The following is a 13,585-nucleotide window of genomic DNA, read 5'->3' as shown; positions in this document are numbered from 1 at the left end:
TCCTGGAATGAAAACTGAAGCAAAAGAAAGAAAACCAAAGACAGATGAAAGTGTAATTTATATTCTCAGATTTGCAATTGTAGTCTTGTCTTAAAGGCAGGATATATGTCTACTCTTTAGGAGCTGGGAGATGCTCACTTCTGGAGCCCCGGGGCTCGCCCAGGCCGCATCAGGGGCACAGAGGGCCTTCTTCATTTCACAACCCAGTGGGGCTTCCAGACGCTGAGTCGCTGTCACTCTGAGCTGCTCGGCTGCTGGCGAGTCCACTGGCGGCGGAACAACAAGCTCACACATCTTGGGAGAAATTGGCCCACAAACTCCAAGAGACGAGAGACTCTGGTATTTGGCTGCCACAAACATCAGGTTACCAACACACTGGTTAATCAATAACCCAATTTTGTTTAATCCCTAGGTCTTAACATTTGACACCTTTTGCCCCTTTCCAATTTTTACTACATTGGAAAGTCAGCCACCCTCCTTTTGGCTTTTTAAGGCAGAGGAGGATGGAGTGAGGGGGAGGGGAAAGCAAGGATATCTTACTCCTCATCTCAAAAGTAACCAAATATTCTGCAGTTGCTTCACGAACTTCCATATACTTCCCACTGGGTCCTCACAGCCTCCAAAATGAGAAAACCTTTTGAGGCTATCAAAGTAACTCTGGTGAACGACACACACCTAACTGAAGTCATAATTGTAGAATCATTATCAATTACAACTCCAACCAAATATGATTGTATGTTCAATTGGCTTGGCGTAGATAAATGTATGTTTGTGCAATAAATGCATCTGTCAAGATTGTTTTTAATGCTGTAAGCTGGATTTTCATTAAAGAAGTATTAATTTAAATTAAGCACTCTGAGATCTTTATTAGTAAAGTAATCAGCAGCAAATAAGCTGCTTAATCAGTTTATATACCCATATATATCTTTCAGAATCAATGTTTTCAATTGAGACCGTTGCCAAGTGGTTAGAATAAGACAGAGAGAAAACACGCATGAAATACATTTCATTTGCTAGGCTGATGTCTGCCGCGGCCCTATTGGCGTCTCGGAATGCAGTCATTGATGCATCTACGATGACTGTATAAAATGTGTTTAATTGGCATGAAAAGGCACTAACTGAGAGCTGGAGGGGTTTCCATTATCTGGGTGGACATCTTATTTACTTCAGTGGTTCCTGGGAACAAGATGAAAGTATATGAGAACTGAGGTGGGGGGTTGGTACTCTTAAGTAAGCTGATAGGTTTTCTTGGTTGGTGGGGGGTGGTGAGTAGGGAGTTTTACAATCATCCAGGCGATGCAAAATGCATCTCTGCAATGGCCCAGGTCTCCCTTGCACCCTGAGGACAAAGCCCAGTGGAACATTTTCCTAATGAGAAGCTGCCAAAGGCTGTTCACCCAGGGTGAAGCGAGCAAGCATGGTGGGTCCTTACGTTTCCGAGGCTGCATTTTTATAAAACGGCTCCTCCCTTCTGTGTAGCTCAAAAGCTGGGTGGAAGAGAAGGTATCATTTTTAACTTCAACCTCAAGTAACAAAGGGGCACAGAGGGGCTTCTCAAGATGGCTAGCACTTGGTTGTCATCTGAATGTCTTCAGAATCCCTTGGGATATTGGACATGCCATGGTACCATTCTGTTTGGTGATCCCTACAGTTACCAGCTTCCTGCTAAGCGAATACTTCATCATATTTCCATTAATTGCTACATTACAAATTGTTGCATATCCCAGTGGTGGGAGTTCACTCTGATGCCAGCTATGGAGTGACAACACCTACACACAGTCCCAAGAGGTTCTCACATTCTGTGGGATTTGCCTTTTGAGATTGTTATTTAGTGCATAATTCTCATGTCCCAGTTATGAAGGACAAATAGAGGATGACACGAGGATTAGTTTCATCCTATTGAATCCTCCATGGAGAGGGCTTATTAATGTGTTTTAAGTGTGTTGGAGGCTCCCAGAGTACAATAATACCTTCCTATGCTTATTCTCACTTCTACTCCAATTTTCAACTCCAAGATCTCTCAGGAAATGGGTCTCATTTGTAAACCATGTAAACTGGCTTTATTAAAAGCTGAGACAGATAGGTGCATTAAGAGAATATATTTCTTACTTTAAAATGTACTTTATTTGTACATATTTGTTTTGCAGCTAATAGAGAACTTTACAATGAAATCTGGTTTCTATAGAACATATTTGAAGGCTCTTTGTATCTGAATCTGGAATCTGCGAAGTTGGAAGCTTAAATGAAGTGGCAGATTGGGAATCCCCCTCCCCAAATCCCAGGGGTCAGGGCACATGTGTTGTAATGGACTCAGTCAGGAAAATCACGTCCTCACTTCTCCTTGGGGATGAGGCAGGTGCTAACTTCACCCAAGCACTGGCTGTCACAACTCACAGCTCAGGATTTGTGAGAAATATCAGCTCTTTGGCAACAGGCACTAGTAATAAAATAAGCCTTTTGACCAAATTTATCATTGGAGGGTTTTTTTTTTTTCAATTGGAAATCAGAAAGGGGAAAAGAATACTAAACAGGATATTGGGTTTGCTATACTAAATAATCCTGTTGAGCCACCAGCCCTGATTACTGGGTGTGGAAACTACAAACCCTATCTTGTGCTCATACCTAGTGGAATCCTTTGGAGAACTAGGTGGCCAGACATGGAACTTCAGGCAGTGGAGTTAATTCTTAAGGACTGCACTTTGCTTGGTAAAGTAGATGAACATTCACTTCTTAGCCCTACTCTTTTGCTTCTCATTGCTCCTTGAAAGACCCAACATGCTATTGGTCATTAAATATCCCATAATTAGCACAAATTTTTGTACTAACATTTGTATAATACTACCACTTAATAGGTGCCAGACATACCAAGTAATTTCCATGTAATTATATCATTTAATTTTCATAACTATTCTATGACATGGAAACTTTTATTATGCCCTGTTTTACAGGTGAGGAAACTGAGTCACCCAGCAGTTAAATAATTAGCCCAAGATCACACACAGCAGCAGACAGCTGAGCCAGGCCTTACATTCAGTACTCTTTGACTTAAAAGCTTAACCATTGAACTACCCTCTACTGCCTACCAGATCCAGCTTGGTGAGTTTAGCCAAGGAAAATAATGTGACCCCCACTTGCACGAGGGTTATTTCTGGGGCTCAGAATGATCAAATATCATGGGAGGAACCTGCTTTGTCTTCATCACTACCCCGCTATAGCTTAGCAAAACCTGCACTCATTGTCAATACTTCTTGGAAGGTGGGCAGATCTCCACATGCAGCCACCCCTATCCGGCGTCCAACCCCCAAGCTGTGAAACTGGGCCGAGTGCTGAATCTGCTCATTCCTCTGGAATTCAGAGGAGGCAGCATCGTATGGAAGAGCACAGCTGAGGCAAGAAACAGCTCTTCCACCGGTCAGCCATGTAACCGTGAGCAGGTGACTCGACCTCACTGTACCTCAGTTTTTTCATCTCTGAAATGAGAAAAATAGCAGAATCTACTTCATAGGATTATTACGAGGATTACGTGAGTTAATATTGATTTGGTACTTGGGATGTGGTCAGGGCCATAGAAGACTTAGTTACTAGTGTTATATAATTATGTTGGGATGTAACTCTCAAAGAAGAGAGTTGAGACAATGATCTTAAACTTTTGGGTGAATCCAGATAGTCAATTTGGCTAACTGAGACAAGGACAGGTTTCTTACCACTACTGGGAGAACCGGGTGGTCTATTGAATTGGCCTACTGTTCTGAAATTATCTAGACATGCCCTGCATATGTTTGCATATGAAATTGTACAAGTCATGTATTTGTAAGAAATGTCATTTCTTCACCATTTATTCAAGAAAAATGCTTCGTGCTCTTGCTCTGAATCAGGTACTAGAGAAACAAAACTGAACAAGACCATCCTCAAAGGGCACGCAATGTAGATGGAAGCAAATAACCTAACTGTAATACCACATGGCAAGTGTAGTAAATGCTTCAATGAAAGTACGAAAAAGGTGGAGGAAATGAAATGTTTTTTACTGCTGGGTCAGGGGCAGTCACTGAAGCCTTCCCTAGCAAGCAACATTTGAGCCAGGGCTTAAAGAATTAGTTAGAATTTGCCTGTTGGAGGATGAGGGCTGGATATGGACATGCAAACAGAAAGGACGTCTTGAAAACGTGCATGAAGTTACAAAAATTTAGGCTGTGTTTGGGGAACGTTCTGGGTAGGGCTGTTGTGGCAGTGCCCTATGTATTGGAGTAAAGACAAGACAAGAAGTGAAGCAGGTTGTGAAGGGAAACACTCATTTCCTAGAGGCAGAAAGCAACAGTATCTCATTTCTTTGGTCACAAGCAACAGAAATGGACTTTGGCCCTTTGAGAGAATGGAGACTTTGTAGGAACTATTTGGGGCACCAACAGGAGGCAAGGAAAGACCGTCTTCTTCAGGCACTATCCCACTGTGTTTGCTACCTTGGCTTTGATTCAAGGTCTCAGGAGACAGACTCTGATTGCCTGGACTCAGGTGACATGCTCACATCTTGGCTGTACTAGGCGGTGAAAGGAAAGTCTGGTGGGCAGAGCCTCCACCTTTCAACTTCTAAGGTGGACAGTCAGCACACTAGAGGGCACCAAGACTACACCTAATCAGGAAAGGTAATTCCCCAAAAGGAAATCAGGGAGCAGCTACTTGATGGACAGACCCCACATTACAGATGTTCATTATAAATAGTAATAACAACTTATGTTTATTAGCCATCTGTTATAAACTATGGTGCATACATACTTTATATAAATGTTTTATTTAATCTACATAATAGCCTTAAGAGTAGATTTACTCCCACTTTGTAGAATTGGAATAAATAAAACCCATTTTTCCAAATGAAAAAAGTCACAGCTCAGAGAAGTTATGTCACTTGCCCAAGGTCACACAGCTAGTAAGTGAGTGAGCTGGAACTCAAAAACCTGGATGCCTCTGATGGTAAATCTCTCAACCACTGCACGTTATACCTCCAAGCGTCTGCAGGTGGGCACCAGCTCCCCACTGTCCCACCCAAGCCCTTTCTTCTGACCACCCCTGAATGGGCATAGTCAACCTGGGATACCCACGGATCCGGCTTACGGAAAGGAGCACAGACAGGCACCTTTCTCAGTTCCTGTGCCTGTAGGCTGTCCAAACCAACTGGGCAGCAGCCCTTGAGCTCCGGCCAAAACCTGATCTCTCAAGCCCTTTGAGGGTGTCATATGGAAAACCCCTAATCAATTCCTTCCAAAGCAATTTATAATAATGCTTCCTCTTGAGCCCCAAGAATGGAGAGCTGCAAATCCATAGGGCTTCAAAGCATGTTGTTTTAATTAATGGCTGAGCAGAAGCTTCTGTAATCCCTGTGGGCAGACCTGCCCTCATTAAAAAAAAATTCTATGAGAATTAAACTTACCTCAGAAAGTAGTGGGGATAACTTGTTCATCTGGTAGTAACATCTCCCCAAGTACTGGGCCTGCCATTTTGAAGTCTATAACCACATATTTAATCTAAGTAGGGAAAATCACTCATGTCATCCCATCACTCAATCATCCAGTGAGTCATTAATCTGCTTTCTATTATCTAGTAGCCTTATCTGTTTATAAATGTTATTTTACTCACCAAAACAGTGCAAGGTAGGTAGGTATTAGGATCCTCATTTTATTGACAAGGAAATGGAATCTCAGAGAAGTTAAGCAGCTAGCTTAAGGCCACACAGCACGTAAGGGGCTCATTCCATGACCTTGTGCAGCGTTCTGTATCTTGAGCACCAACTTGGATCTGTACCAGTCTTCACAGCTCCCATCTCTGAACTGTCCAGCAAGAGCCCATGTTTTCTGCCCCTTGTTGGGAGAGGATGACTGAGAATTCCAGCAAAATGGAGACTCTTGAACTGATCCCCCTCTCTCCAGAACTGTCCAACTCACCTCCAAGTCTCCAACTCACCTTCCACACTGGCCAATTGTTTAAAACGCTAAACCGACCATGACACTTAGCTTAACATCTTTCAATGGCTCCCAATTACCTTTAATAGAAAATCCACATTCACATGGAATGTGAGACCCCTCATGATCCAGCCCTTGCTACCTCTTCTTTCTCATCTTCCAAAACATCCCCTGAGTGCTCATTTCACTCTAGCCATACAACTCTCCCAACAACCTTGAAGGCACCAGCACACCTCTGTGCACTTATTCTTCTCTTTCAAACCCCTTTCCCTTTTATATCTGCTCAGCTAACTCCTATTCAACCTGCAAAACTCAGTTCAAGTATCCCCTTCTCCAGAAAGTTCCCACCAGAGTGACTGTGTCCATCTTCTGTGCTTTTTTTTTGAAGATTTATGTAGCATACCAGGGGTACTCTCACTCTTTAATAGTAGGGATGACAGTCAGGAAGTTTTTGGTCTGCATAGGACAGAAAGTCCTACCCAAAGAGGACTAAACAAAAAGAAAATAGTAGATTGATCTCATATAAAGGCCATTTGGATGTAGACTGGGCTCCAGATGCTTAGGGTTTCTGTAATTTTCTCAGATCTGCCATCCCAGATATCTTTGTTTTGTCCTCAGGCCAATCTCCCTAGTGGTAGCAAGACAGTTGCTAAAAGCAATTGGGGCAACATGCATAGAGGGGAAGAGAGAGAACCTTCCCCACTGTTGTCCTTCCCTTTGGTGTGATGAGGGCTTTAGGTCACATGCTCATCCCTGGACCAATTACTGTCACCAATTAAGCAATAGGCTGAAGCCATGATGCCTGAACCAATCACAGGCAAGGGTGTGTGTAGGATTATCATGATTGGTATAGCCTAGTGTGGGTCAGCTTTCCAGAGATCACATAACTTCTGTACAGGAGAGGTGGGTACCCAAATAAAAACGGAGTTCCAGGTTGGGTACAGTGGCTCACACCTGTAATCCCAGCACTTTGGGAGGCTAAGATAAGTGGATTGCTTGAAACCAGGAGTTCAAGACCAGCCTGGGCAAGATGGTGAAACTCGTTTCTACAACAACAACAAAAAATACAAAAATTAACCAGGTGTGGTGGTGCACACCTGTAATACCAGCTACTTTGGAGGCTGAGAGGTGGAGGTTACAGTGAGCCGAGATTATGCCACTGCACTTCAGCCTGGGTGATACAGTGAGACCTTGCCTCAAAAAAAAAAAAAAAAAAAAAAAAAAAAAAAAATCTGCCAGGAGGGAGGAAGCAGGGAATGGATGCTGTCTAATCCACCACAGTAGCTGCATGAGTGTTCACACACACCTGTCCTCCCACAATACCGTAAGCCTCCCGAGGACAAAGACGGTGATTTGCTTATCTTAGTATCCCACTGTCTAGCACAGTACTTGAGAAATCTTTGAAAATAAATGAGATGAGTTAGCACTGTTAAAATATTGCTGGAGCTAAGGTGTATTCAAAGCTGATAAAAGATTCTGGTTGGCATGAGGTAAAAAGGAAAGGCATCATTTCTACCTGCTGGATCTCTGTTTGGTATATAAATCAGACCTTTTTAAAAGACATGTTTCTGTCTGCCAGGCTTTAGAAACAGTGATCTAAGAGTCAGACATTTCCTATTAAAGTTTAAAAAACATAGCTTTAAGTCATACATTATATTGAATGCTTTCATATCTCATCTGATTCAGTAGGTTTTAAACCTCACAGAGGTCACATTTTGAAACAGTAGTCACTTTTTACATCTCCAAACATTAAATAAAAATAAAAATTATTATGACGACTAGAGATGTCCACAGAGACCACTAACATGACGCTTGGATATTATTATTAAGGACAGTATTGTTTGGAGTTCGGGGGTCACAATGGCTGGCTCATCTCTAAGCTTCGTTATTTTTTCTTTCTTGAATTGAAGAAGGAAGGAAGGGCAATTCCATCAATGCTCATCTTTTTTTTTTTTTTTTAACCCTATTTAGAATAGCAGTTCTTAACTTACAGCAATCTGAGGAATGCTATGAATCCCTCAAACATATGCAAAATTTTGTGTGTTTCAATATTTTTCCCAAGAGAGGGATCATAGTTTTTGTTTTAGTCTCAAAAGGGTCCTTGATCCACAAAAAGATTGAGAACCACAGACATCGAAGGAAAATTCCCTCAGGACCCCAGTTGTCTCAGTAACTGGGGTTTCATTAATGAAGAAAAGCTATCCCCAGGGTTAGACTATTCACTTAGATTGGTGGCTTCCAGGAAATAAGTCGTCCTTGGATTTCTCTTAGGATGTTCTAACTTAGAGAGGTCATCGGGTCCGTAGATATTTGAAATGAATGGGGCTCTGGAAGGAGAAATTGGCAAAGTAACTGCGTAGCTCCCACATCCCACCGTCTCAACCCCCAAGCCTCTCCTTGATCCACTTCTTAAGCTAAAAAGGCCTGTGCTGACTCAGAAACATGTGATCGCTAGCTCCTACATTTACTGGGGACAATTTATAATTTACCCAGCCAGTCTAGGGACTGGCTCACATTTGTAAACAGAGATAAAGCTGGTGGTTTGGTCTCTAAAAAATCTTACGATCTTGACGTGTCATCCCCTGATCCATAATGGGCTTTTTGTTGCTGTCGTTGTTGTTTTAAAGGCTGTAATGTATTGAAGTCTGGTGGCAAAGGAAGGAAATTTGGGAGGAAGTGTGTGTGTGTGTGTGTTGTGTCTGTGTGTCTCTGTGTGTGTGTGTGCATGCTGGTGTGTATTCAAGGAGGGCTCTGAAAAGATGTTTTTGGTTTCCCCCCATGAAGCATCCTTGCCCAAGAAGGCGGGTTTGTATTGTTAGTTATCTGCTTTTTCTTTGTTTCTCATTTCAGTGTTCAGTTGCATTTTACTGTTCAGAACTTGAAGGATGCATTCAAACTTATGGAGCATGACATTTTAACTATCTCATCTCACCATGATTCATCTCAATTTACTTTCCTCCAAACTGTAGTCTTGAGAAAGCGCACCATCTCTGGGTTCTCCAGTGGGTAGAAGACCATAAACAGCATTAAATGAGCCCAATGTCAGCTAACTTCTGAGCAAGGCTCACTCATTAGATCCTTATTGTTCTCCTAATGAGATGCTTTCCTTCAGGCTGGGAACGTGTGGAACATTAGCAATGGCCTCTGTAGTGTATTGCTGAATGTTCAATACGAACCAGTGGAGGTTAAATAACATGATGAATCAAACAATCCCAAAGGAATGTGGTGATGTGCTGAGCCCATTACGGCCCCGCAGACCCTTAACACTTTGTGTGAAGCTTCTGTTCCCCAAACAGTTGCTTTGCCCCAGATGATGCACTGCTTGCAAAATGTATCAATCCCAGGACCCAGTATATGCCTACCAGAATATATTTTACTGTCTCTAGTTGACTTCCAGTTTAGAGTTCAACCTCAACTGAACTTTGGTGGTAAAAAATCAACTCCGTCTTCATTCACTCTAGGAACCTCTGCTTCTGAGTAGAATGAATTGATAACGAGGTCATGAACAAATATTATTAATGCCTTTTATTATTTATATGGATGTTAATGTGTCCAACTGACACATAACTTTCTACCTCTCTAGTCTAACACTCATGACCCTTGGCACCCCTTTTGCATCTTCTCTCTCTTTGTCCATTCAGTCACAAATACAGTGAACGAATAATATATCACAAGCCATGACCCCTTGGCCTTTATGAATTATCTGTTTAGAAAGATGTGAAGCCACCTTTTATATCCACCATAATAGATACTTAGACATAGTGGATCAATAGTGAACAAGTTTGCTGGTTATAGTTGATGGGTACCAAAGGGACACTCTGGCAGTGACCTCTGACATTGCCGCTGACAAGAAATCCATAGAGCAAAAAATAAGGAAGATGGACAGTTTTTAAAGTTATGAATGTAGATCTGTAGCAAATCATGATAATTTTCTCCTGGTGGTGATAATTCAGATTTGCAGGTGGTCACTAATTTCAGCAAGCTCCTTAATTAGGACCCCTGAAATAGTCCTTTGCAACACTATTTTAGAAACAGCTATGGTGCCGGACCTGACGCAAGTCCATTTGTTATCCAAGGAGAACCAACTGAGATTGTTTTCCTGTCAAGGAGGACTTTTCTCTTTATGAAATGGGCTGTCATTTATAATTTTAAGCAGGCACGGATTTGTTAAACAGCCACATGGTAATGGGTTTCTATAAGAAGATCCACAGACCCGTAGTTCTGGAAAGAAATCGAGCTTACAAGATATTTTAAAACCTAATGGGAATGGAATATTTTGGGTTTCTTGAAAAGATGGTTTCTGCCCTGCATATTGTCAAGGGAATTTAACAATAAATCCGTTGTTGAGTGTCTGAGAGTCTGTTTGAAGCAATTATATTTTTATACATTCTATGGAGTTGATCTTAGGGAAATCCACCAGGACACCAAGCCTACCTCTTCATGTCACTGCAGGAATATTAACGGTGGCAAGCAGGTTTAAAAAGAGCAGGGAAACAGAGCTAATTTGTGAGTGGTCTTGAAGACAGCAGACTGCAGCATTCTGCCTGGCAGAGAAATGAATATACATGGCATCCAATCTAAAGGAGAGAGGGCAAGAATGTAAGTGCAAAGTCCTTTTCACTCCGCTCCTCAGTGTACATACCGTATTATGATGTCACACTCCAGTAGCGTTGCTCTGAAGTCCCAGTGGTCTCCTGCTGCTAAGCACCATTGAAAACACATTTGTCCTGACTGTTCTTTTCCTTTTATCCCCCTCTCATCTGTGTAAGATGAATCACTCCTGGATCCAGACTGACTCCGAGGGCAGAGCCGGGTCCTGGCGAGGTAGCCTGCCTCCTATGGCTTAAACATTTTAATTAATTTCAACACTAATGCCCAAATGAGAGTTAATCACTCTGCTGCAGTGCTTTCTAATTTACTAAGTTTATTCATTAAAACTTTCCTTACTGAACTTTGATTGAATGTCATGCTTTTTTGGAGGCCTTTCAAACTGCCTTAAGGGGTTTTAAAGTGATATCTTGGGCAGCTGCTGAAAGCCTTCAGTGTTTGCTTAAAGAAAAGAATAGGGAAAAATGTGATCAGCAAGAAATCTCTGTGCTGAACAAGGAGGATTTTGGGTGGCAGGAGGCCTGTGAAAGCAGGCTAGCGTTTCAACAGTCTATTAAAAAAGTAAGGCAAACCTAAATTCCTAATAAAAGAAATAAAATCAATCACCTTAATGCTTGACAAAACTTGGAAATACATTTTATGGTAAGAAGCAGCCATCTTTTAAAAAAACAACAGAATGATAGCAGCACTTTGTATCTACGTGGGGAGAGATATTCACAATGCTTTTGCCAACCTAATTATTTTGAAATCAATATAATAAAAATCTTAGGTACACAGTTTTGCCTATTAATTGCTAGGACCTAAATTTTTACGGAGAGATATTGTTTAATGAAGGTTTTTATTTAAAATTAACTCTAGAAAAATGCAATCTTTACATATCTAATTAACAGTATTGGGGACCAAATACCCAGTACTATCTGTTACATGGTGGCAGCTCTCAATACATGGAATTGCTTTTTCAGAAATCGGCAGCGTTAGTGACGAATGTGCTTCCTCCCTCTTCCTACCTCTCCACTCTCCATTCCCTAACCCCAGTCAGAAACATATTATTTGTAAAGTTTAAAAAATTCCAATAATCTGGGAGGAAAAAGTCAAGTCAGAATTATTAATGAAAGCACCACTTACTTCTAAGAGGCCATGAATCAAAATACAAGTTTTCATATTCATTTCCACATTCTATAAATACTGCTCTGTATTATGCAACAAGACATGACAAACTCATTTTTAAAAAATATTTTTGACTTCAGGGAGCAAAAAAGTTTACCCATTCCATTCCACCTTGACAAATGGAGCTTGATTTGGAAGCGCCTCCCTTCTCACTTGCAGGGGCAGGGCTTGTCACTACGAGTTGGCTCATGAAGTAGTCCTGTTTTTGAGGCTCTTGAAGGACCCCTTCGGTACAATCTTCTTTTTATAAATGTGATCCCCGTGTCTATCAAAACAGACCCAGAGAGAAATACGTCAGCATAGGAAAGAGTGTGATGGCAATGGATCCCAGTGCTGGGATTAGGCAACCTGGCTTGGAATCCTGATTTTGCTGTTGCCAGCTGTATGACCTTGGACAAGTTATGTAACCTCCCTAAGCTTACTTTCTTCAAGTACAAAATTAGCATTATTAAAGCAGCCATCTCGTCGGACTTTTGTGAAAATGAATAGCTCATACACATGTAGCACTTGCTACAGTCGGTGGCACTTACTTACAGTAGGTGGCTAAACATTATTTACTCCTCAGTCCAACTTCAAGAAACAGTATTATTATGATCGCCAATTTACAGAGGGGGAAACTGAGTCACAGAGTGGCAAAGTAATGTTCCCAAAGTCACACAACTAAGTTGCAAAGCCAGAGTTTTAACAGGGTCACCTGGCTCCAGAGTCCGCACACTTAACCGCAGAACATAAGCAAAGGATACAGGATCATGCCCGGCCCAGGGAAGTGCTTCATAAAGTTAGTAATCATTAGCTCTTATTATTGTAGGGGTTCAATAAATGTTTGGCTAATTGAATAAATTACTTTTGTTAGGGATTCTTGAAGTACCAGAGTACAAATATTTCTGCAAATCAAGTACTGACACTAAGCAAGTACTGCCTTTCCAGCCTCCATTCATTTCAGTGGCATGAAGATGCCTGGGTGCACATGATTGCAGTGGCTATTTTACTCTTATTTTGAGAAAAAAAAAGAAAAAGGAAAAGTAAAGCAATGAGTAAACTCTTTTAATATGCAAAGAGGCTGGGTGCGGTGGCTTATGCCTGTAATCCCAGCACTTTCGGATTACAAGGCGGGCGGATCACCTGAGATCAGGAGTTCGAGGACAGCCTGCCCAACATGGTGAAACCCCGTCTCTACTAAAAATACAAAAAATTAGCAGGGTATGGTGGCGGGCACCTGTAATCCCAGCTACTCGGGATGCTGATGCAGGAGAATCGCTTGAACCTGGGAGGCAGAGGTTGCGGTGAGCTGAGATCGCTCCACTGCACTCCAGCCTAGGTGACAAGAGCGAAAGGCTGACTCGAAAAAAAAAAAATATACACACACACACACACACACACACACACACACACACACACACACATAAAGGAGATTAAATTCGGAAATAGAAATCAGTGGTAATCCTAGTCAGTGATTCCCGAACCTGGATGTACAATAGAAACATCTGAGAATCTTTTATTTTTGAGACTGAGTCTTGCTCTGTCGCCCAGGCTGCAGTGCAGTGGCGTGATCTCGGCTCACCGCGACCTCTGCCTCCCGGGTTCAAGTGATTCTCCTGCCTCAGCCTCTCGAGTAGCTGGGACTACAGGCATCCCCCACTATGCCAGGATAATTTTTTATATTTTTAGTAGAGTCGGAGTTTCACCATGTTAGCCAGGCTGGTCTCGAACTCCTGACCTCATGTGATCTGCCCACCTCAGCCTCCCAAAGTGCTGTGATTGCAGGCTTGAGCTACTGCACCTGCCCAAGAATCTTTAAAAAATACAGGTAACTGAGTCTCACCCCAGATCAATTGAAGTTGCATATATGAGGGTAAAAT

General features: G+C 42.0%; 1 protein-coding gene across 3 annotated transcripts; it reads right to left on the bottom strand.

Moving 5' to 3' along the window:
* Window positions 1-42: 42 nt before the first annotated feature.
* On the bottom strand, window positions 43-11,992 carry LOC116458011 (uncharacterized). 3 transcript variants are annotated; one of them, XR_004245164.1, is made up of 2 exons: window positions 10,594-10,776; window positions 43-347 (listed from the first exon to the last, which is right to left on the bottom strand). XR_004245164.1 is itself a non-coding variant. In XM_032137539.1 (2 exons), exons 1-2 carry the CDS (start codon window positions 11,914-11,916, stop codon window positions 91-93), a joined length of 336 nt encoding a protein of 111 aa, XP_031993430.1. In that variant the 5' UTR covers window positions 11,917-11,992; the 3' UTR covers window positions 43-90. The 3 variants fall into 3 exon arrangements, 1 of the variants encoding a protein (XP_031993430.1); XR_009210704.1 differs by lacking the exon at window positions 10,594-10,776 and adding an exon at window positions 10,386-10,433; XM_032137539.1 differs by lacking the exon at window positions 10,594-10,776 and adding an exon at window positions 11,838-11,992.
* Window positions 11,993-13,585: the final 1,593 nt, after the last annotated feature.

The sequence above is a fragment of the Hylobates moloch genome, unplaced genomic scaffold (genome assembly GCF_009828535.3).
Source record: "Hylobates moloch isolate HMO894 unplaced genomic scaffold, HMol_V3 SCAFFOLD_18, whole genome shotgun sequence".
NCBI classification, from domain to species: Eukaryota; Metazoa; Chordata; class Mammalia; order Primates; family Hylobatidae; genus Hylobates; species Hylobates moloch.
This window is presented reverse-complemented; position numbering and strand designations above follow the sequence as displayed.